The sequence below is a fragment of the Colletotrichum jinshuiense genome, chromosome 9 (genome assembly GCF_051148585.1).
Source record: "Colletotrichum jinshuiense chromosome 9, complete sequence".
Classification (NCBI taxonomy): Eukaryota; Fungi; Ascomycota; class Sordariomycetes; order Glomerellales; family Glomerellaceae; genus Colletotrichum; species Colletotrichum jinshuiense.
In genome coordinates this window covers 1,423,993-1,447,581 of record NC_139316.1, presented here as the reverse complement: position 1 = coordinate 1,447,581, position 23,589 = coordinate 1,423,993, and the positions used below count along the sequence as shown (strand labels likewise).

At 50.3% G+C, this 23,589-nt stretch overlaps 8 protein-coding genes across 8 annotated transcripts; 3 read left to right on the top strand and 5 right to left on the bottom strand.

Moving 5' to 3' along the window:
* Window positions 1-2,223: 2,223 nt before the first annotated feature.
* Window positions 2,224-3,741, top strand: EsH8_IX_000410 (glycoside hydrolase family 7 protein; the record flags this gene model as incomplete). Its single annotated transcript, XM_083266746.1, has 4 exons — window positions 2,224-2,410; window positions 2,464-2,988; window positions 3,039-3,640; window positions 3,691-3,741. The coding sequence occupies 4 exons, from the start codon at window positions 2,224-2,226 to the stop codon at window positions 3,739-3,741; spliced, it is 1,365 nt and encodes a 454-aa protein (XP_083130311.1).
* A 2,951-nt stretch (window positions 3,742-6,692) lies between these two features.
* On the top strand, window positions 6,693-7,379 carry EsH8_IX_000409 (uncharacterized protein; the record flags this gene model as incomplete). The annotated part of the gene is made up of 2 exons (XM_083266745.1): window positions 6,693-7,024; window positions 7,103-7,379. The coding sequence occupies 2 exons, from the start codon at window positions 6,693-6,695 to the stop codon at window positions 7,377-7,379; spliced, it is 609 nt and encodes a 202-aa protein (XP_083130310.1).
* A 511-nt stretch (window positions 7,380-7,890) lies between these two features.
* Window positions 7,891-10,820, bottom strand: EsH8_IX_000408 (class I SAM-dependent methyltransferase; the record flags this gene model as incomplete). Its single annotated transcript, XM_083266744.1, has 8 exons — window positions 7,891-7,933; window positions 7,991-8,416; window positions 8,492-8,629; window positions 8,682-8,719; window positions 8,762-8,814; window positions 8,871-9,023; window positions 9,080-9,165; window positions 10,405-10,820. 8 exons carry the CDS (start codon window positions 10,818-10,820, stop codon window positions 7,891-7,893), a joined length of 1,353 nt encoding a protein of 450 aa, XP_083130309.1.
* A 561-nt stretch (window positions 10,821-11,381) lies between these two features.
* Window positions 11,382-12,216, bottom strand: EsH8_IX_000407 (sugar O-acetyltransferase; the record flags this gene model as incomplete). The annotated part of the gene is made up of 3 exons (XM_083266743.1): window positions 11,382-11,754; window positions 11,822-12,058; window positions 12,116-12,216. 3 exons carry the CDS (start codon window positions 12,214-12,216, stop codon window positions 11,382-11,384), a joined length of 711 nt encoding a protein of 236 aa, XP_083130308.1.
* A 1,335-nt stretch (window positions 12,217-13,551) lies between these two features.
* Window positions 13,552-15,229, bottom strand: EsH8_IX_000406 (exonuclease V a 5' deoxyribonuclease-domain-containing protein; the record flags this gene model as incomplete). Its single annotated transcript, XM_083266742.1, has 2 exons — window positions 13,552-14,813; window positions 14,875-15,229. The coding sequence occupies 2 exons, from the start codon at window positions 15,227-15,229 to the stop codon at window positions 13,552-13,554; spliced, it is 1,617 nt and encodes a 538-aa protein (XP_083130307.1).
* Window positions 15,230-16,198: 969 nt separating this feature from the next.
* Window positions 16,199-17,116, bottom strand: EsH8_IX_000405 (uncharacterized protein; the record flags this gene model as incomplete). Its single annotated transcript, XM_083266741.1, has 2 exons — window positions 16,199-16,225; window positions 16,280-17,116. The coding sequence occupies 2 exons, from the start codon at window positions 17,114-17,116 to the stop codon at window positions 16,199-16,201; spliced, it is 864 nt and encodes a 287-aa protein (XP_083130306.1).
* Window positions 17,117-20,757: 3,641 nt separating this feature from the next.
* EsH8_IX_000404 (YwbE family protein) lies at window positions 20,758-21,312 on the top strand (the record flags this gene model as incomplete). The annotated part of the gene is made up of 1 exon (XM_083266740.1): window positions 20,758-21,312. One exon carries the CDS (start codon window positions 20,758-20,760, stop codon window positions 21,310-21,312), a length of 555 nt encoding a protein of 184 aa, XP_083130305.1.
* Window positions 21,313-21,729: 417 nt separating this feature from the next.
* EsH8_IX_000403 (major facilitator superfamily domain-containing protein) lies at window positions 21,730-23,334 on the bottom strand (the record flags this gene model as incomplete). Its single annotated transcript, XM_083266739.1, has 2 exons — window positions 21,730-23,070; window positions 23,128-23,334. The coding sequence occupies 2 exons, from the start codon at window positions 23,332-23,334 to the stop codon at window positions 21,730-21,732; spliced, it is 1,548 nt and encodes a 515-aa protein (XP_083130304.1).
* Between the last annotated feature and the right edge of the window lie 255 nt (window positions 23,335-23,589).

Genomic DNA, 23,589 nt, shown 5'->3' with positions numbered 1-23,589 from the left:
GCCAGTCTTATGAATATTGTTGATTCAGACTTGGCACCGTCGGACTTCTCGCACACCTCGTATATTTTCCGAATCCAACCCCTCGGGCTTTTCGCAATATGAAAAGGCGAGGAGACTTGACCTGCAGGCAAAAACTAGCCCATCGCAATCATGCGCCACGTGAATCAGAACCCGAGTAATCCGAGCGCTCGCACTCGAGCATGGAAATTTGGCACATCGATATCCTGTATTGGCCAGGCTCTACTAGTAGCCTTTTTGTGGTCCCAAGACATTCTTGATGTCTTTTCTTGGGTAAAATATCCGAGAATTTATGATGAAGTTGAAGCCAGCTCGAAAAAGTAAGTGACGCTTCAGAAAACACAGGAGCCAAGCTGACAACAAACGTAAGAGTCAGGTCCTGTTAATGAAAGTTTCTAGATGACAAGGGGGAAATGATATGAATTGTATACAGAAGAAGGGGTTTATCGGATAATCGAATGTAGTTCAGTATAAAGTGCTTCATGGTCTCCGTCTCCTAAAGGCACATATTTTCTCCAAATATTATACTGATTCCATGGTTGACCAGACTAGGCATTTTATACGAATCTCTTCTAACGTTTCCTTTTTAGCCACGGACAACCGAGGTCAATATCTTATATCCTTTTCTTCCGGACTCCGACAGATTGATTATAACCATCTTTCACAGGCTAAAGGCTCTGGGCTAAACGGTTTTTTTTTTTTTTTTTTTTTTTTTTTGCGATGCTTTATCTACTGCTTCGCGAGGGACCATTGGAATCCAAAACTTCCTTTAGCGAGATGCCACGCTCCTCAATCTCTGCATTATCTTAGCTGCTTTACTTCATTTGAAGCGAATTCTTTAGCTTTTGGGCTTCTATTTCGTATAAACAAATACTATTGTTGTCAAAGTACTACGAATTCGCAATGCTGCAGGGTGAAATTGTAAAGAAAGCAGGATGTGAATGCGAGCGCCCTCAACTACGACTAGAGTTGCGCCACTCTGCCTGAATTAACTTACTACTGGAACTGGGTGTTTTAAGCTTCTACCAAAGGCTGACAAACTTTCATTTTCACTGAGATCAGAGCCAAGACAAACCTCGGGAAAGGTACCGATACATGCAACATCGACAAGTATTTTGCAGGGACCACCGCTTGCATCAGTTTGCGTCATATTTCACCGATTTGTAGCCGAATGTAACAACTTGCCGGATCTTTTGCATTGAAGTGGTACTTTAAGGCATGAGCCTAAATTGAAGCGCCGTCGTAGATTACCCGATGTTACCCTCGTTCAAGAGCCTCCATGGGTATTGTTTTTGGTCTATATCAAACGCTATATGCTCAGTTTTAACCGGAATTTCGCTTGCATGTCACGTAGTTTCTCCAGTAAAACAACCATTCGTACGTAGTGATCAACTGTCAATGACTTGATGATGAACACAGACTACTGTATAAAGCTTGGCATACAGGCAGGCCTCAATAGCCGGCGCGGAGATCTGCGCATCGCAAGCCGTTTCCAAAGGATGGTCTTGTCTCTTACTCGTGGACCCCTGATTCTTAAATGAAGGTTTAAGCGGTTATAAACTCATTATAAATGCCGCTCAGATCAAGGGTTATAGCTCAACCCAGCCGCCTCTTGGCTTCGGTCGTCAGACATAAATGAAGTGCAGCGGAGGCAATATCATCATCCAGGTGTTACTTTCATGCATCTCAAGGTAGCTTGGGCTAGACTCACAAATTGTCAAGGGTTTATGTCTGATCTTGTAGGAGATATGGCCCGAAATTCCACGAGCGAACCCAGCAATTTCCTTTCTCCCACGTCTACATACATCCATTAGCTATCAATCTCATCCACGATAAAGTATACCAAAACACGGTCTCAACTGAGAGATGGATAATAACATAATACCTTTTTTCGGATGGCTGCCGCCGAAATCTCTATTTGTGCTTTTGATTCAGTCTCCGAGGTTGCACTGGCACCCTCCCGGTTGGGGTTTCTAGATGAAGATAACCGCTGCTCTACCATGGTCTGAAAATCCCGGCGTTCCGCCATCATGCGCCTAAATCTTGGAATATTTGCCACATTTCTCAGACTCATTATTCTAAACCTTGGATATATAAGAAGAGCTGATAACCCATGACTGAGTGTTTCAATTCATTACCCCTATGTCACAGCAGGACACAACTACTCCAATTTGAGTCCCCTACTGCGCTCTCAATTCAGTCGCCATGTACAACAAGTTCACCACCCTAGCTTACGCCCTTGTACAGGGGCTGGCTATTGCCAATGCCCAACAAGTTGGCAAAGAGACGGCCGAGACTCATCCTAAGATGACATGGCAAAAGTGCACCGCTCCTGGCAGGTGCAGCAGTGTGAATGGCGAGGTCGTCCTCGACTCAAACTGGCGATGGCTTCGTAAGTTCTACTGAGTCTTGACTCGTGCATGAGTAATGCTGACCAGTCTCCAGACGACAAGAATGGCTATACCAACTGTTACACCGGTAATAGCTGGAACGAGACAATTTGTGCTGATGGCAAGAAGTGTGCTGAAAACTGCGCCCTTGAGGGTGCCGAGTATTCCAAGACATACGGAGTTACGACTAGCGGCAACGCCCTGACCTTGAAGTTCTCCCAGACCCATGAGTATGGTACCAACATTGGTTCCCGTATGTACTTGATGGAGACCGCCTCCAAGTACCAGATGTTCACTTTGATGGGCAATGAGTTCGCTTTCGATGTTGAACTCTCTACGCTAGCATGTGGTCTCAACGGGGCCCTCTACTTTGTGTCTATGGACGCCGACGGTGGACAACAGAGGTTCCCTACCAACAAGGCTGGTGCCAAGTATGGCACTGGTTACTGCGATTCACAGTGCGCCCGCGACCTCAAGTTCATCAATGGTATTGCCAACGTCGAGGGTTGGAACACTGGCTCAGATGAGAACACTGGAATCGGTGGTCTTGGTGCATGCTGCGCTGAGATGGACATTTGGGGTAAGTTACACGATGCCGTATGCCCACGAACTCATACTAAACATTTACAGAGGCCAACTCCATCTCTACGGCGTTTACCCCTCACCCCTGCCAGAACAACGCATACCATTCTTGCAACGGTATCTCCTGCGGTGGTACGTACTCTGAAGAACGCTACGTGGGCGACTGCGACCCCGACGGATGCGACTACAACCCATACCGCCATGGTAGCCTTGACTTCTATGGCAAAGGTGGCTTGGTCGATACCTCCAAGAAGTTCACCGTGGTCACTCAGTTCCATGGCTCTGGCTCCAACCTCCAGGAGATCAGCATGTACTTCATCCAAAACGGCAAGAAGATTGAAATTCCCGAGTCTGTTCACGTGCCGGGCTTCAATTCGATCACATCCGAGTTCTGCGACGTCTCCAAGGGCGTTTTCGGTGATAGCACCAAATTCCAGGATGTGGGTGGCCTGCCCCGGATGGGCGACGCCATTGGCAAGCCCATGGTTCTTGTGATGTCTCTGTGGGATGACGCATTTGCCAACATGCTATGGCTTGACTCTGCCTATCCACTTGACCGTGACGAGTCTGAGCCTGGCGTCGCTCGTGGCTCTTGCTCCAGAGACTCTGGAAAGCCCGATGATGTTCGTGTGAGTGCCAAGGATGCAAAGGTAAGTTCCCAATGTCTTCTGTTTCGCCGAGCAGCGCTAAAATCAACCAGGTCACCTTCTCGAACATCAAGTTCGGTCCTATCGGATCCACCTACGCATAAAACCCTTCGGTGAAAAAGGTTCTGCTTCGTATGACCCTGTCTAACCAGCGAGGAAGTCAGCACATGAATACTCCGCTTAGCAACCAGGCAACATCTTCTTTTCAAACCTGCATAGAAATACTACAGTTTTGCGGCACAAAGTTCCTGAAATGTCAGAATAAAATGATCAATTACACACTCAGTTCTTCCATAAAAATATGTTTAGCAACCCGTAAGAATTCTCGTCCGATGAGAGATTATGATTTGCATTTGACCATACGCTGGACTGGCGATGTTCTGCCAGACAACCCAATTACTTGGACGTTGGCGAATGTGTCTCCCTATAATAGCCGACAGCTGTTTCTTCCAAATAGCAGTCATGAATTTTCGTTGGACAGATAAACATCCATATATAATAGTCGATATTTCTGCTTGCATATCATATGCCTTGTCTCAGAATTGTATTTTCGGTGTATGTACCTGCACGGTCTCATTGAGCATGGCCTCGCAACTTCAATTCCTCGGATGCTGAAAAGCGGGACTATTGGTGTTTCTACAGTACTCCTGATTGCCTGATTGACTTTTAGGGCGTTAAAATCATTGACGTCAAGATGCAACACGGGTCGACAAATGCACAGGGAACCTTGCCTTATCTAGGGCAGGTCGGTATACGAAGTGACTGTACGAGTGCGGGGTCGAGCCCCTCGAGGACCGCTTCGAACTACCAAGCTTCACATTCAAAAGCCGGTACATGAACATCAAAATCAATGCAGTTCCTTTGATTGAACGCTGTAAGAAACAACATGTTGCTTCAGTCGACAACCCAGGAATCTTTGTCGCAATTCGAAAATCTTCCAACGGAGGTACTGCTCCAGATTCTTGTCCAGATCAGCGACATACACTGTCTCTGGAACCTGTTAATCTCGTCACCTATTGCGAGCCACATATTCAATCAATACAGCAACGACATATTCTGGCCCGCTATTTCAAATAGTATCGTTCCTTCACAGACTCAAGATATCATACGATGCATTGTTTCACTGCGCGCAGGCGCCTTTCGAAACACACCTCTAGATCACCTTATCCGCAAGATAAGAGATCGCGAAGCCGGTATCGTGCTCGGTCAAAGCTCCGATATGAGCTACAGCTTTCCTACAATGGACTCGGCTAGAATTCCTTCCCTGGACGTCTTGCGGTCTGTGCTGGCAACGGCTAGCAGAATCCACGCCATGAGCCGACTCTGCATTTCCCACTATCTCGACCGTCTCCTGCTTGCGAGAGCAGAGGGACGACTAGAAGAATCCTCTCAATGGCCAAAAAGCGATCGCCTTTCGTGGGTGGAGGAACAGCGAATCATTCGCGCATTTTGGCGTATTCAGCTTGTTTTTGAGCTGAGGCTGGCGGCGCGTACCTCACAAGTACGCAATTCTCCCCAACATGTCAAAGAATTGAACGATCTGGACATCGGAGCCTTTTACGACAGCAGTACGAGCAACCTTAAGGCCGCCTACCATGAAGTCATGACGGTATTAGAATATCTCAGGGGCACCAAGTTATTCAGCGGGGTGAAAACTGTTACCCTGTTGGGTCGTATACCGTCGCCCGACTCCTCTCCTGAGAGCATCGCACCATCAACCATCGCAATGCCAGTCACGTCTGCCACACGAGGTTCAGCTTTGGTGTTGCCAGCGGATGGCCTCTGGATCGTGGACAGTATGGCCAGAAACACGCACTCCCCGATTAAGTACGCGGGCTTCCAGCCGTATAGAAGCCTGGGATTTGCAATCTGGGACAGAGACAGACTTGCAAGGCTAGGTTTAGCCAGCCCTCCCGGTCAGGGCCGAGTCACGGGGCTCGGTTCGTATTTTTCATTCTGGGTAAGGCTACTGAGCCCGCAGGACATAAATCGGGCGGAGAAGAGAATGCGCGAAGCTGAGCATCGAGGAGGACGACTAGAACCACTACAGCCTATGATACAAGACAATGCGTCTTGACGAAAACTTCCCCGATTAGACTGTTGCATAGGGGAGTGTAACGAATAACATATCTTAAAATGTGAACATGAAAATGTTTATTCGTGGTTCCTGTTACTTTAAAATATAGAATCTAATATCTTCGAGTTTGTGATCGATTCTGCGTAGATCGGATTTTGTTGTCTTGTTGGCAGGGCAATATTCTCATGCTTATTGAGAGATTGTGAAGGCCTCATTGCAAGTGATTATTTACAACTTTCTTGCCACACTCCTCCATGTCGCAAGTCTGTCGGGTAGAATATTGGCTTTAGTTGCCCTAACGACACCTGGAGTGTCCAAGCAAGACCTTCTTCACCAGGCAGCCTTTTAGCGAAAAGCATGACCAGCTGGTGCCGGCTGAGGGCTATTATTAGCTAGCTTACCGGTCCGGTCGCTCGTATAATACTAGCTGGTGCACGCTCGAGCCAGCTTGAATTGATGGCGTCTGACTGACCGGAGGGGTTGTGCCTGCAATTGACAGCTGAATGTTACCACGTGGTCTTCGGAGGCCCCTTGATCAAGTCTTTCTACACTTGCAACTCCGCCTTCCTGGCAGGACGTTAAATAGGCAAACGAGGTGGCAGGCTGCCAGCTCCAGGAATGTTGCCTGTTGTAATCAGCCACGTTAAGCGCCCTGGATTCGGTAAAGCAGGTTCTGAAACCAGCCACACTCGGCAGCTGCCTGGCTGGCACCCAGCGTATTCCTGGCGACGGACGGACTGAAACTTCGTATCTGACACGCTAGGTGCATGCCACGCCACGAAGTCTCCAAAACAACATTCGAGGCAGCAGCATTTCCGGCTACTTATGTGCGCCGACTCTGCCCCATGACCGCTGGCTGGCTTTGGAGCGACTCCTGGGTCTTTCTTTGCAAAACCGATACCAATCCAACGGGCCGATTGAAGCTATACCTCGTTTCCTCGCGTGAAACCCCCGCACCTCCCTGTCGCGCTCCCAATCATGGAGCCAATCCTCGCCCGTGGACGACCCACTCCGGGGCCGGCTGCAAACGCTGGAGTCCGGCCTGCCGACTGTAAGGCCTCCGTCAGGACACGGCACATCGATTTTACCGATTTACCGGCCGAAATCCACCTTCTCATATCCAAACAACTTATTTACCCCGATGCACTCTCATTGAAGCACACCAGCAGCTACTTCTACTACCTCGTCGACACCGGCGTGCGCCTCAAGGTGGAATGGCTCATGGAACGCCGCATGCTACACCTCGAATGCCCCAATGACAGGCGGTGCGATCTCGGCAGCGATCTTCGGTTTTGCAGAGGCAGCGTCCCGTACGTTATCTGCCGGCGTGTCCCTCGGCCTCTCCCATGGTCATTGACCAAGATCTATTCGGCTAACTTTCTCTGCAGGCTACTGATGCAAAGACGGAGAGAACACATGGAGTGCGAATCGAGGCCGGGCCTCGGTTGTCTAGTCTACGGTACCACCGTTTGCTCCCATCGAAGGAAAATCGGCGCAAGATGTCAACGCTGGTTGCGGCGGCGGCTGACTGTGGAGCTGTGGTGGGTGCTGATTGCCCTGATTCCGATTGTGTTTTGCTGGCTTTGGATGGCCGAGTTTGCGACATGGGCATCGGGAATGACAAGAACGTCAACGTCATCTATTCTCGAGTCCATGATGCGGTAATCTTTGTGGGCGCTCCCTTTTGATATGCAAATCTCCTATTTCGATCCTCCAACGAGTTGTGGAAGCAGGATGCCGGTGCCCAGGATCAGTGTATGAAAATAATGTATAATAATTGGTTTTCCGGGATTCTGTATTTACGTTTCACAAAATCATGATGGGCTCAACTATCCTCGCTTTGGTTTTCAGTCGTCCCTTGCTGAGCCCGACGCTTATTTGATGACCATGGCGGATTTATCTAATGTACAGTTTATTGTCTGAGTCTTTGAAGTGACCTTGAGCGAAGAAGTGCCAGGACTAAATCTATGACTGAAGCATGGTAGGATGACACTTATTTCATTTCATCTGGTATATGTTTCCATTTCGCCTCAAGATTAGCTGGCAATTCTGCGCCATGCAAAACGAGTGCAGTCTGCCACACAGAGAAGCCCAGAGTTTTGTTGCGCATAAATGAAGTAAACTCCTTCGAAGGGAGCTCCCAAAACGGCATCTAGTATACTTTTATATCTTCAGCTCAAGACTCAACACTTGTAGGCTTCTGAGCGTAGACTACATGGCTGTGAAGTTCGTCAGCAAAGTTTAGCCTTATCTTCAGAGACAAGGAGGAAACTCACAGGTCCCACATTGAGTGAAAGATGCTGCTCTTCAGTTCCGTGCGTACGGCCGCAAGCAGGGTCAGTACCTCTTCTCTCGTGCGCCCCAGGACCCCACAGAACAGCTTCAGCGAAGCGCCCTCTAGGCCCTCCAGAAGTTGTGCCAGGTTGAGTAGACCCAGATCTTTGTAATGCTGTTCTTTAGCCCAAGGACCAACAGGGATCTTGTACTTCTGGTGGGCTATGTGATCGAATCCGCCATGCCCTCTCACCCAACCTTCAAGCTGCGGTCCTGGATTAGGCTCGCGGCCTATGCTCTTTAATGCCTTAACAAAGTCTTCGCTCCAATCATATGTAAAGTGTCCATTCTTTTCCAGACTACCGTCTTCGGAATAGAGTTGGATTCTCAGATCCTGGAATTCCACCCACCCTCCCGGGTTTAGGTTGCTAGACCATCATGTTAGCGCTACAACTACGCAAATGCAACCACGACCGCAAATGCTAAAAAAACATGTGACTCACTCATAGATCTGCCGTATCAGCTTGGGCCAGTCCCCGATAGCAGCAGCCATATACCGGCACATGATGTAGTCATACTTTCTATCTATTACCCAGGGACTTTCGACGTCGTCAATCTCGAACTTGACGTTAGGGGGAACCCTGTTATGAATAGTGAGCTGAGCTCCCCAAATAATAGATAAGGGACAAATACCAGGATGGCTGAATGGCACCTAGGTCGTTTCCGATGACCTGTGAAATCTGTTAGCCGTAGTAATACCAGGCATGGTCAACCGCATGAAAGCTTTTCTCGGCGTTGGGGAAAAGGTCACTAATCTCCATAGCCCCTGGATGCATTTGTAAGTATATTGATGTCGAATTTTGCTCTCGGTCAAGTTCCTACAAATTCCAGTCCCGGTTCCAATCTCGAGTATCTTGTGGACTTCTCCTACGCTCACAGGCGCCAGGAAGAGTCTGTTTCCGATCGCCCTGGTAATCAAGGCATGGGCCATATCAAGCCTCTCGTTTTCAATATCATCGTTTGGCAATACGTAGGCTAGGGTTTGTCAGGCAAAGGTGAAATTCAAGACATCATTTGGGAACGTTACTTACACCCAGATCGGTACGCATGGTACCGCCGGCCGTACTCGACGGGATAATCCAGGACACTAGAAGACAACGAAGCTGTATAGGCGGAGCTTCAAACGTCGACACGTTAGCTGCGAGCCGAAAGAAATAGGTCACGAGGTGAAATTCATACATTCGGTCATCGACAGAAGCGGTATCATCAGTCTGGTATAGTCGTGAGCAAAAAAGAAGGGTGCGATAATCCTAGCATCCAAAAATACGTACTGTCTCTCCTTCATCCGCTTCTAAATATACTCCCTCGCTGTCAGTTTCCTGTCTAGGAGTAGAGCCCTCGTTCTCGGGCGAAGCAGTTGAAGATGGGTTGACCGGCAACCTGGCTGACACTTCCAAAGGGTGTGCTGCTGGGTCGTTTAGTACATTCGAATTCTCTGCCATCTTCATTCAATGTTGCTACGTTTTGTGGTGGTCGAGTTCAAAATCAATGAGTAAAATCGAGGGAAAGGACAAGCCTGGCAAAAAAAGTGAAGAAGAGTGCGGGGGTTTATGGTTCAGTCAATCCTCTACTTACACTGTTCAACTGTGACATAGTGGATTATCGGTTATTCGGCGTATCAAGACAAGGCCGAGACGCATATACATGCATAACTGTGCATCAGTCACTCTTGTGGGTTCATTGTTGGAGAGGCTGGCTCTCTTAACCGTGGAACCAATATAGTTTCCAAACCAATTGGATCAAGATTAACTGCCCACGAACGCCCACCCCTGTTGCCAAGCAGGAAAACACTGTGTCGCCAGCAGGGAGTTCCAACCCACTTCCCGATTAACAGTATGTCTGAGCAAGGTCTTGAAACAAACTTCGGTTAATTTCCTGGGGCCCTGGAAGCAAAACTCCTAGTTGATTAATAGAAGTTGTTTTACTTGGTCGCTCACATCAACATATCTGGTGTAGTGCTCATGAGCGATGCCTAAGGTGAGCCTGGACGAATAGGGGCAGCAGGTCAACAAGGGGAAGATATTTTAGTAGCGTGTTGGTTGGTGCAAGCTATAGGTCGGGTATCATTTTTCAGGCTCCGAGCGTTTAAAAACGCCGAACGAGAGGTGCAATAAGCTCACCGTATGTCACAGGCTTTCACCAATGTGAAATGTTGTTCGTTACTGTATTTTCTACGTCATGATCGGTAAAGCCCACATGCCTAGACATGAACGAAGGTGGGAGAATATTTAAATTTCTAACACGGTTTTCGTTATCCATTTTCTACTCTGATACATCAACGCCGTTCATTAATCAAATAAGGGATTGAGTTTTCAATTCCCCTCCGGTTGTTGCAAGGTCAAAGTCCAGAACTTACCCGGAGAGCTTTTGACCCTGGACCCATGCGGGACTCGGCAAAGCCTTCCCGATCATCTCTATTATTGACTCCAATGCTGCAATCTTTTCATCGGAGGTCCATTTGTGCCATTTGGCAGTGTTGAGTTGGGCATTTCGAACCAAGGCGGCGGCGGTCAAATCTACGGCATCCCGGAGCTGGTGGCCACGCATGAGGAGCTGCTTGTGAGCGACGTCAATCATTCTGATGTAATCTGCCAGTTGCTCCCGCGTCAGCGTGCCTTCGTCAAAGGCTTCGAGCATGGTCTCGCCTTTACCTAAAAGTCTGAGGCCAATCATGACGAAATAGATTTGTTCGCTCCTCTTGTGGCGGAGGATGCCCTTGGCATGTTGGACGATCTCCATCGTATTCGCAATCTTTGATAGCTTTGAGCCCATGTTGCTTTGGGGTATTTCAATATCTAGAACGGGGTTGTTGTGGGTCTGTGGTAAGTTAGGTAAGAGAAGATGTAAGGTTGCTTGCTACTGTTCCCAGTTAGAAAATGGCTGGATTTCCACAGGAATATGAATGACATTATATACACCGGTTCGTGACAGTCATTTGCTTTTGTGTATGTGCGCCTTGGACTCGGCTGAGATGGTTGAAAGGCTAAACAAAACCACTGCGTTGGTGCACTTACAGAACAGTGGCTTCCTCATGGTCGCTTTGTCTGGTCTCCTAGCACTGTGATTATAATATCATTGTTCCCGGTCTTTTCTTTGCGCAGAACAAGGTATTTCTCGCAATGCCATTCCGATGTACCCACTTAAAGCTCAAAGCCAGGGCAAGCTGGGTGTAAAAAAGGCCGGTATTTTCAGCAAGGTGAAAGCCATTCCTCGAACAGTTGTATACTGTAATTGGTTCATGGCAAGTGGGTTCTGTGTCTTCTTAGAAGTTTACATGCTGTTCTATCATATTTCCATGTTCCGGAAATTCCCTCCAAGACAGCACTCTCCTCCTCAATACCGATCAGGCAAGTCCCCAGGCAAATCCCGATACGGATTCCCCGGGTCGGCCAATTCCTCCTCTACGGTCTGCAGCGTCTTTATGACCTTGGCCGGGCTCCCCACGGCGACTGAGTACGGCGGCAGGCTCTTGGTGACGGTGGAGCCGGATCCGACAGTCGTGCCCTTGCCAATCGTAACACCGGGGAGGATGATGACGCCGCCGCCAATCCAACAGTCGTCTTCGATGCGCACGGGAAGGCCGTACTCGACGAACTTTATGCGCGAGAGGACGCTCGTGTCGTGGCTGGCACCGTAGATGCTGACGTTGGGCCCAAACAGCACGCCGTCGCCGATAATAACGAGACTTACGTCGAGAATCGTGAGGCTATGACCATTCGTTAGTCATGAAAATGCACCGCCATGCAGAATAATCAGGGTGTGAGGGGGCATACTTGAAGTTAGCGAAGGACTTCTTGCCGAAAATGATGTTGCATCCGTAATCCACTGTCAAGGGCGCTTCGATGAAAGACCCCTCACCGAAGCTACCCAGCATGCGTTGCAGGATCTCGGTCTTTTTGTTGTCTATTTCCTCAACGGTGTGCTTCCGGTGGTCGAGTTCGTTGAACTCCCGCGAGAGACAGCGGCCGCGGTGACGGCCTTCCATGAGAACCGGGTCGAAGCAGTCGTACCTTCATCAGCTTCACATTTAGCTCACAACCTTCAACTGGGAACGCGGGGTTTCTCACATCATACCCGACATCATCCTCTCATAGTTTTCACACCATGGCGTGTTCTTGAGGGTGCGGGCGATTGCAAGGATTTCGGCGTCTTTCTGTGTCTTGGCCATTGTACTGGTGTGATATGCTCTGGTGGTCTGGTAATAGGTGCGGTGTGTCCGTGGTCAACTGGAAGAATGAGGGAGACGAAGCTCAATGGTCAATGGGGAGAATTGCAAACCCGAATCGTCAGCTGAAAGAAGCCACTTTGCCCTCAGAAAGCCAGCCAAGCCACGACACCCATGTCTCCCGTGATCAACGCAGGCTGAGGCAGTCGTCCCTTCAGCTGCGATCCAATGCGGAGTCTCCGCGGGAGCCCATGCCCCAGACGTCCATTCACTAGCGCCATTCATGGAGTGGACCTTGAGCTTGAGTTGACCCGAAAATTATCACGACACCTCCTGGGTGCCCAGAAAGGGTAAATTTCGGTATTCGCGGGGCCACACCATGCCTCATCTGTACTGCGGCAGCACCGGGTGCCGTGGCCGTGAGCCCCCAGGCGCGGGGCGACGCGGGGCCGCGGCCCGTGTAATAAGGGTAAACGTCGGCTCTGAGGCGAAGTGTCTGCACTGCGGAATACAAATCCCGCCCAACACCCAAACATGTGGCAAGAAAGGGATTGGTGGAAACCTTCCAGGTAAAGCAATGATCAAGGCACTGTGATCACATCCCCTATACTTCTTTATCCGCTCCCAACCGGACCAAAACCGACCTTTTGTTGTGGCAGGAGCTGGCATGGGTCGGTGTAGGACCAACGGTGTAATGTGATTGGACAAGAGCAACGTCGTTCAGGACCTCAACTTGCAATCCAGTTGAGCCCCATATACGGAAGTATCAAAGACCTTTGAAATGGGAAACGCTTGCTAAAATAAAGAGCTGTTGGAAAGCAACTCCCCAATATCCTCTGTTTTGTCTGCAGTACACACCGTCTCCGGTCAACGAGACTCGGAGACCAACAATCTATATTATAAAATTGACCAAGACGGCCCAGTTACCGGCCGGGAACGTAATTGCAAACTGTTTGATTTATTAACAGTTAGCACCATCAGATGGTCCGTTATTATAGCTGCTAGCCTGGAAGTTTCGCTATTCATAGCGTCTGATGGTGATTTTGTTGTCGAGATGGCTTCAGGAACAAGGAGAGGTTTGACTTATATGCTGAACAGAAAAGTCACAAATCACAGTCGTTGCGAAACAATGACATAATAATTATAACTGAATTCCTTGTGCTCCATATGATCTTCGTCTCTTCCCCGTTGTTAATGTTGGCCGTGACTCATAAACTCGTATTCGTGTCCTAGGTTAAAACTTCGAGACCGTTCCCGACGAATGATGCACCTCGCAACCATCAAAATATCTACTAGTCTAGAAAAGGAAAGCAAAGAAAATATGCCAAGCGATATGCCTTATCCACTTGTAACTTGCGCCCCACGGCTCGCGAGCCTCTTTCGCGTACTCTGCAACCTCTCTTCATCCATGGCCGAGCGCCACGTGCAGTCACCAACAAACTCGCACATGCCACACTTGTACGCCTCCTCAATTTGCACGCCCCGTGGTTCCCGGTCTGCTCTCCACCACTCCATGGTACCACCCAAGTAGAGGTCTAGTGCATGGTCGTCCATGGGAAAGATCTTGCTGTTGATGAGCGAGCCATCGGCCCGGTATCTGTATTCGACCGCAAGAAGCCGACCGACGGAGTCGGAGCCGTGAGTAAATGTCTCCTTTAACTCGGAGACCAAAAGTGGTAGTAACTCCCGGAGTGTTCTGTATTTAATAAAGTCTGGCGTCGAGGTTCTCTCATGGTTCAGCGACTCATCTATCGGGGTGGCATCATCCGTCGAGCCGGAAGACGGCGGGGTATAGTCCCCTTCAGGTGAGGATCTCGCATCGAAGAAGAGCTCCTCGTGCAAGCTGCCAATTTGCGCAATGAAGGAGTCAGAGAACGGCTCGTCAGGGTCGAGGTTGTACCGACGGAAAACACGAAGGTAGTCCAGCTTGCCCGCCGCCATTTCTGACAGGAACCGCTGATACATGAATAGTTGCACCTTTGCAGGCCGGAACAACGCCGAGCCACTCGGCGCCTTCATGGAACCTCGCGTCTTCACGTCGGTGAGGTAAATCTGAGGGATGTTCTCTTGCTTCTTAGATGGGAAGTAATCGACAATGCTGTTCTGGGTATGATCTTGGGGTTCCTGATTCAACTGCTTGGTGAACTCCGGGTCCGGGTTATCGTAGCTCAGGCCGTCGATGACGCCGTTGACGAGATTTCCGTCGGCAAAGCCCCAGACCTCCAGCTCCCGCGTCATGCCAGTTTCCCGGAGTGTTCGGAGACCCTGGATGAGGTTCCACATCCGGAGACCAAATCCATCTTCTTTGCTAGCAATCTCTACGCGGACTGTAGTGTGTACTTCATCCTCAAGGTCTTGGTGTACCTTTGTCCCTTGCTTCATTGCAGCCGTTCGTGTCTTTCTACCGAACGGTAACCGAGTGAGGGTGTAGAAGTACTGCAGTTCGCACCATGCGCCTGCAGTCAAGTCTGTGACAGTGAGGGGTTTTCGAGGAAAGGAACGGAATCGCACGAGGGGTGATCGGGTGTCATTCGCAATCTCTAGAGGATCTTGCGCCGTCGCTTTTTGGACAGGATCGCCATTAGAGAGCGCCTTTCTCACTAGACGCTTTGAAGTCAGTCAGTCTTCTGCGAGTGGTAAGGTTCTGAAATCAAGACTCACAATCCGGGTAATTGACGGTGCCGTGGCCATTTGGCGAAGGGGAAACGTCCTCGAGCTTCTTGTCGCTAACAAAGGCAGCCCTTCGACGACTGCGGTCAGGCCGCGAAGATGTCTTGGCCCTCGCAAGCGACTCGTAAGAGAGTGTATCGGCAGGTGCATCTTCAAGTCTGAACTCCTCTTCGGCGACTGTGTCGATGCCAAGGTCGGAGGCGATGGAGTCGCTGGCAGGGTTCCGCGATGGTGCAGACGCGGGGGCGGGGACGTTGTCGATAAGCTGGCTTAGCAAGGTTTCGTCTTCGAGGGACAAATCGTAGCCATAATCATCGTCAGAATCGAGCGAGAAGGAAGTTGCCATTATGATGCAAATTCAAAGGTCTTGTGGGCACCTTGTAGGCGGGCTCCCTCATCGAAGACATCACGACTCGATGGCGGGGTCGGCTCTGAAATGCGTAGACGCGTCGGGGAATGTGGCGAAGGCATCGCGCAGTCACGTGGCATAAATCGCCATAAATCTCCCCGCTAATTTAGGCAGCGGTCCAATCATGAGCAACCAGTTTCCAATAATGAAGTGCATCACTCCAACCACAGCAGGCAACAACCTTCACTCCGCTCACAACAATGAGTTTAGCGAACTTGCTCACAGCACATTTGCTTCACTTGTCCTGAATCAAATTGCATAATCATTAACTGATGGCCCTGACCATCAGTTTTTGGCCCACCACTACCTTTGCTTCTCAGCCCTGTATGGGGCGGCACCTCAGGGACGTTAAACTGAGCCCTTTGATGTCCATCTGCCTTGGTTCGTCCTTAAGCTCAACGCCCATCATGTCCTTCGCGAATCCCTCGTAAGCCTGTCCTTACACGGATGTGTCAAAAACCCTCTTCGTCTATCTCACCATTCTTCGCATTGGCTGGAGTGGTTGTGGCAATGCAATGCCGGGGCAGACAGGTCCGCCGGGCCGGGAGCCGTGGGCCCGGAAGTGGTGGTACCGGGGCCGGGTGAATCGCCACAGAGACCGTTGCCAACCTTTCGGCCAGGAAAAATAGAAAAAGCAGGCCGCTGTTTGTTTGCTTTGACAGGACTACCAGATGTTCTGTATTTCCTGAAAGGCATTTCATCCGAGCTGGAGCAGAGAAGACTTGCGAAGTTGTGGTTGTTCCAGATTGGGACTGATCGAAAAGCCTGTGTTCGCTCTTCCCTTTCGCCGCTGATAACCCCGAGGCGCGATTGGGTCTAATGGCGATAAGAAACAGCTACCAACATTTATACCGGGTTGTTCAATGCCTAAGCGCTGATATTCTCTTTGTATATCGTCCGGCGCATTTAAAAACCCAGCGGGGGCTTATCTCGCTGGCACTCCGTTAGTCCTGGAAACTAAACCGTTCAATTCAATAACAGTCTCACCTGGCTCTCAAATGATGGGGCTTCAACAACACCAGCCATACGCTCATTGAGCCTTTCAACAAGCGTCTCCGCGACCATGATACGAGTGTCTTCATCATCGATCTCGGTAATGTTCTCGGCCAAGGCATCAAATTGCGCCATCGCTGTCGACTTTAGGTGGGTTCGAAATGTCTTGAGTGTTGCCCTGCGTGAAAATGCGTCAGGAAGACGCGCCAGTTTAGTCACCTTTCCTGCCGTGACAAAGTCGATGATGAAGGCGACGCTCTCGCCAACGGAAACAGAATGGGATGTTGACCCGATACCGGTATTGTCCTGACCATTCCGACAAGGAATTTCCCGGACAAACTGGATTTCATCGTCACTCTCGTCAACAGTTTCGGCTTTGACCTGAACTTTGTTTCCCAGTTGATCGCCTTCGATTTTTGGAGCTGTCGTCTCGCTTTGATGAGCAAGTCGGGTTCGTTTTGGGCGTGTTTTGGCTAATGTCGTTCTCAGCTGCCTCTTCTGTCCTTTATCCACCTTCGAGCTCGACCTTGTAGCAGACATAGGGGTCTTCTCGAATTTTATGCCGAACCCGGTTAGAGATGTGTTGCTGGGTTTGGGCTTAGACAGGGGAGTTGAATTTTTTCGTAACTTTGGCTGAGGTCCTGCCTCCACCAGCTTGATGGCCGATATTCCAGTTACCGGGCGTTCTCGGGAGAGGACAGGGGGCATTTTGGGAGAATCTGCACGAACTTGGCAAGACTGTGACATCGTATCATTTTGGAAGCCATGGTTCCCGTTATCCTCATTTCCGCCCTCGTTGTAATCCTCGGCTTCGTCGCCAGATCCCAGCATACTGTGACTTTCATCTATGTAATCGGAGTCTGAGGATTTGTCGAAGTCGGAACTTTCCCATTCAATGAAGGCCGCTTCTAAATCAGCTTCTAGATCGTTGTAGCTTTCCTGATGGGCCTCGATACTTGAATACTGGGACAAAAACGAGTTATCCGGTTTGCTGTCTGGAAACACTGTTGCAGCAGCTTCCGCAATTTTCTGCATCCATGAATGCTGGCGATTACAGCATCCGACAACTGTATCATCTCTCCACTCACCGAAAAACAACACGTCGGTAATGAGGTTGAGAACAGCAACAGCGACGCAGACGCCATTTTTGTCCGGAGAGTGGAGCGCATACAGCTTATTCCCGGATGCAGGTCCAACTCTATAAACGACTTTGAATGCTTTGCTGACAACGGAGCGGTTTAAGGGTTTCACCCTGCAATCATGGACGCATTTCTTCCGTGTTGAACCCGGCCTCATAGCCAGGTAGAGTTCTGGAACCAACCAACCGACCCACAGGCAATGGTAGAACCTGTCGCAATGATCCAGATCCTTCTCTTTGGCGGTTGGAAGGCACCAACTGTCTTGATAATGGAGCAAGTCGATGTGGAATGGAACTGTGTTGTCGAGGGATTCACGGAAGTCAGAAACCCCCAGGTACGTATTCTCCGGGGATGACTGATCTCTTTGAAGACCGTCGTCGAAGGCATATAGCCGGGAGTTGTAACAAACCTTCCCAACAGTATCTTGATCGACGGGCGCCATCTCGAGATATTTGGTGGTGCAGGAATGATGGAAAGGACGGCGATGGCCGCGACAGGGGATCGTTACTGCTCCCGAAGTGATGAACGGTTCGGGGGTTTGAGAAGACTGACGGTAAAGGGTAGTGATTGGTTTTGGATGGTGAATTGGCTTTAGGAAGTGCCCAAGCTTTTGAAAACAGGCGAAGAAAGTCGCGGTACGAGTTTGGTGACAGAACAGGAATTTGTTGAAATATGGGTGGGGAGTGAGCGGTCAGTTTGACTGCAAAAAAAAATTCTTGGGGGTTGTAAAAAGAGTACTTAAGAATACACAAACATCGTTTTTGGCAACTGACGTCGTCGCTCCTGCAATATTTGATATTCGAAGTAGGCATGATGCCGCGCCTTCCTTGTGATCTAGAAGCTCCATCACAGCACAGCTCCACCTAAGCATGCCTTAGGATACAGTCTATACATAGAAATGCTCCTTAAGACATTGTTAGCAAGAACATCAGCACAACATGTCAACACCACACCATGAGTCGATTAGACATATGTCAAAAAGCATATACCAAGCTAGGACTTAAACTTAGAACCTTTACTACTCCCAAGATAAGAAACTAAATGCTATAATTATGCCGTCCAGCTTATTTCCTTTCTTGGATGATTGTCATGGTTGAGTTCTAGCTTATAGAGTAGTGGTGAGTTAGAGAAACTCAAGTTTGAGTGTTTTGGCAATAGTTTGATTGTGGAGGTTCTCGCGGGCTTAGTTGGTTCTTTAGCATCTTATAGGCTGTGTAGGAACGGCGGCAGCGTATGTTATCCGACCGACTAGGCAGATTAGCTGGTTCATAGGTGGGCAATCTTGGTAGCAAAGTCAGCAGCAGAAGATCTGGCAGCAATTGCTTGCGTACACTTGGCGGAAACCGCAATTTTTGACGGGAACCTGGCGTCGCATTCTCGACAGGGCTCTAGTCAGCTACGGCAGCGATGCTGTAGGTATTCAATTGACGGCAGGTCGGTTGTAGGCGCAAAGGAATAATGATAGTCATTATGGTGGCCGGAGTGATGGCAACTCCGGCCTGGAAAAGAGGTTGTTGTGAAAAGGTTGCTGCTGGTGCGCGCATATTGGTGGCTAGCTGGTGAATATGTATTTGGGTTAATTGGTGCGACTGCAACTTTACGTCTTGCTGGCGGATTTACCTACTATAGTATGAAAATACTGTCTCGCATGGAAGGTTCTCTCCCTGCCTGGTCGCAACCGGCAGCTGTGCCACCACATAGTACAGTCTTTCAATGTGGTGATAATGATGATGTATTCCTCAAAGCCAAGATCAGCTTCGCGGCAGCAACCCTCCGTAAATGGATGAAACTGACAAGGCTGTTATCGTAAGTGGAGATACAGTCACTTACAAAAGCAAATGCAGCAAGCCCATAGTGGATATAACAGTGCCTGTCAGTCTATGGTCTCTGGATGCCTCCTGCTCAGCTGAGTTCTTTTCTGTTCTGTTCTTTTTTAAAGACATTTCGGTCACATTGGCATGGCCGTTCCAGTTTGGTCATATTCTTATACCAAAAGGTGGCTAGTTCCTACAAAGATTGTTACCTGGGGTACAAGCCGTAAATTAAATGTTGATGTCTTCATTCAAAAAAACATCTAGTTGAGATAGTCGGAAATATTTTGCAAACAATATATTTCTGCCCATAGTAGGGCTGTATTCAAGGGACCGAAAATACTGTAGATACGAGTCGGATGAAGACGAGACTATATTAATTCGAAGTGTAGCTGCAATATTTTACGCAGTGGATGGGTAGGTGACGGTCAAGGGTCTCCGACGAGGGCGACGGCCCTGGCCAACTGACCCAAGTTCAACGGACGATCTTCGACGTCACTCGCCAGCCTGGAGCTAGAACCACAACAGCCAAGGCATTATGGGCTTGTTCATCTTGGCGGACTCGAATATAGAGGGAATTGATGGGAGAATGTTGGGAATGCTGAATAGGGTTCCGATGGTGAATTAACAGGACTATGACTATAAGAACGTGTGGTAATGGGTAAAGGAACTCAGAAAAGGCTTCGCTTGAAATATATCACTTTCCATGCAGACTTTTCACGTCGTTCAACGTAATAGTGTCAGAATGACAGTTAAGGTCTTGAACCAAATGAACAAGTGTGCTATCTCATAGGGTGCTAATGGACCACGGTAATTGACGCATTGAAGTTGAACAGAAGGGATAAGTAGATGCAAATCAACTCAACACAACACACCACTGCCACACACTCTAAGTTCCGCCTACCACGCAGTAGTATTTCATCTATAGAACAGCAGAAAACTTAGGCTTATCTCAAATAGATGGTCTTGCTTCATACGCAGCAAGGGGAGGATCAAGCAATTGCCTTGTTGTTCCGCAGTCTTCTCCAGCGCAGACGTACATACAATCAAATGATCTAGATGCCCACAGCATGAAACCACCAAAGTGGAGACCATGGTACGTATATGTCAACATGCCTGTGTGGCTTTGTCAGCAAAAAACATCGACCCAACATGTCAACACCACACCATGCATTGATCAAAATATGCCAAAAAACATCGACCGAGCTGGGACTCGAACCCAGAACCTTTACCAATCTCGAAACCGGAAAGTAACGCGCTACCATTGCGCCACCCGGCCTATTTCCTTTCTTGGATGATTGTCGTGGCCAAATTGTGGCTGATATTGTTGTGGTGAGTCAGAGAAACCCAAGGTTTGGTGTTGCGGCATTTTCTTTGGACGGGATCGGCCACCCTGGTGCCCTGCAGTGCCAGGGTGACTTAGCAGAGACCCACAGGGTCCGTGCGGTTACAATTTTTGTCTTAGGCAAGGTACCGTATCTCAACTCGACAAACACCCTCTGCATCGACACGCTACTTGGTCATGCAAGGTGCTTTGCAGAGAGGCTTCCGCATGATGAGCAGAGTCCCAACAACAGCGACCGTTATCCGCGGCGCCAGCGTCAACATCGTTCTCAAAGCAGATCAGCCCACTGGCCGCACCGTCGCCGGAACCGTCCAGGATGTCTTGACCCGCGGCAACCACCCACGCGGCATCAAAGTGCGCCTTATGGATGGCCGGGTGGGAAGAGTGCAGTCACATGCGGGACCCCAACAAGCCGCATCAACGACGGAACCGGAGCCAGCCGAGTTCACGGCTGGACCATCGGCCTACCGAGACAGTCGGCCGCCGCGTCGCCAGGGCCGTTGGCAAGAACCCGAAGCCGACCTGCCTTCGGCGCAAGTTGGGCTGGAGGCTTACATCCGCCCGGCGAAGCAGAAAAATGGCGGGCGAGGCAGGCCCGCTGCGGCTGCCGCCGCCTACGAAGAGGAACCCGCGCCTCCTGCATCTTCCGAGGCCGTGACCTGTCCAGTCTGCGGTACTTTTGAGGGAGACGCGGCAGCGGTGGAACATCATGTTGCTAGTCACTTTGATTGATGAGCTTCGACCACATATGATTCTGTCGCCAAACCATTTGGTCCACCTGCGGTCATGTTCAAGTGCATTCCATCTGTCTCAAGTCAGGTGGTGGATTTGCCTTCATCCAGCCATCAGAAGTTGAAGTGACACCCGATAATTACTTGAAATCGACACTGATCACGCCATCTCATTTGAGAGTCTGTCATCTACAACGGAGGAGTAGAAAATAGTTGCCGATGATCACTTTTCGGTTCCGCATAAGATATTGCTCATCGATGTCTTTATTGCTATTACCATTACATGCCAGAAAGCCTTATTGCGGCGCGATTCCAGCAATTGTCCTTTCAATAAGGAAGTCTAGCAAACTCATCTCTTCAAAAAGTTTCATCATTACTTCATCCCAGATATCGACCAGGGGACTCTACAAGTTCCACTTTACAGGCGATACCTGAAGCCAGCCGTCTTCCAGTCGGTCACATCCTCGTAGTCCTCGGGGCGAAGCTCGACCTGGTCGACCATGTCCGCGACATCGTTCGCGTTTCCATTCGCCTGCATCACCTTTCCACCACCAACAGCACCGGCGCCTCCAGCGCTGCCCTCGTAACCTTCCTCCCTCGTGCGCTTGGTGTTCATCCACTGCAGGTAGAACCTCAAGCCGAGAGCGAGAAAGACGACTAGCGCGTAGCAGATCATGATGGTCCGGAAGGCGGTGTTGTAGTGGGGCTCCTCGGCGGCCTTGAAGAACTGAGGACCGGCGATGTTGCCGGCGCAGTAGGCCAGGAACAGCAGCGCCGACATGGTCATCTTCTTCGTCACGCCGCGGTAGTTGGCCTGGACGAGCGACATGGCAAGCGGCATCGCCGCCGGGCCGGGGGAGAGGAGGAAGTAGCCGAAGAGCTGGACGCCGCTGCTGACGTTCTCGCGGGAGTAGATGATGGCCGCACCGGTGATGCAGGGGAGGACGATGATGGCAATGAGAATGCAGTTCATCTTGCGGAAGCGTCCTGCAATCCAGCCTGTTCCGGCAATGATGGCGGCCGAGAGGAGCGAGTAAGGGATGTTGATGAGAGTCGACTGGAGACTCGTGAAGCCAAAGGACTTGATGACGAGGTTGGCAAAGTTTTGCGTGCCGCCGTTGGGGATCTGGGTGATGATCTCGAGGCCGAAGATGAACCACGTCTTGGGGTCGATCAGGCACTCCTTGACCTGGTCCCACTTCCAGTGCGTCTTCTCGGTCGAACCAGTGCCAGCAATGACAACACGGTCGGCAGCGTACTGGCGCTCCTCCGCGGTGAGGAAGCGGGCCTTGGAGATGGCGTCGGGCAGCCAGAGCCAGAGCACGATGGCCCACAAGAACGTCAAGACACCGAGGATGATGTACATCCACCGCCACGGGCCGACCTTGTTCTCGGTCGAGATGTGGCCGAAGCCGAACGCGACAAAGGAGGCGACGAGGCCGCCGACGCTGTTGCCTGCGAACCAGATGCCGGTGCGGGTGGGGATCTCGTCGCGGGTGTACCACGTCGAGGTGAGGAACATGAAGGCCGGGGTGATGGTGGCCTCGGCGACACCAAGGAGGAATCGCACGGTGAGCAGGCCGCCGTAGTTGCTGCATGCGGCAGTGAGCGCGACGACGGCGCCCCAGAAGAAGGTGTTGGCCGTCATGTACTTGGCGACGGGGAGACGCGCGATGAGGATCGACGTAGGGTAGGTCCAGGCAAAGTAGCCAAAGTAAAAGATACTCGATACCCAGCTGTAGTTCTGGCCCTTCAAGTTCTGTTCCCGAGTGTCAGTATGCCGGCGGCTCCCTGCTTACGGTCTAAGGGTACTCACGGTGTCAGTCCTCAGACCGAAGACGGAGGCGCTGGACAGAATCGTCTTGTCCATGAAGTTGAACATGTACGTGATGAACAGCAACGGAATGATGTTCATATCGATCTTGCGAACAATCTTCTTCGCCATCGCGCTGTCGACGTGCTGTCGTTCTCCATCCTGCCCTTCGGCGGGAGGGTTCTGCTGGACGTCCACTGATGACCCCATATTGGCGATTAAGCTCTGCCTTTCGTCGATGTCGTCGTCTGCCCGAGAACTTGAAGCCTCTGCGGAATGACCAGAGGTCGCATCTCGGGACCGCCACCGGGGTGCCGCCCTTATGAAGGAGACAGTCATCTACCGACCGGGGGGGCGTGCTGCAACCTTTCCGCGGCGAAGAAAAAAAAAGTGCCCTTATCTCTGCCGATCGCTCCCGACAGAAGGACGCGACCGCGTCCTCCTCCGCCTCTGTTCCCTCCCGAT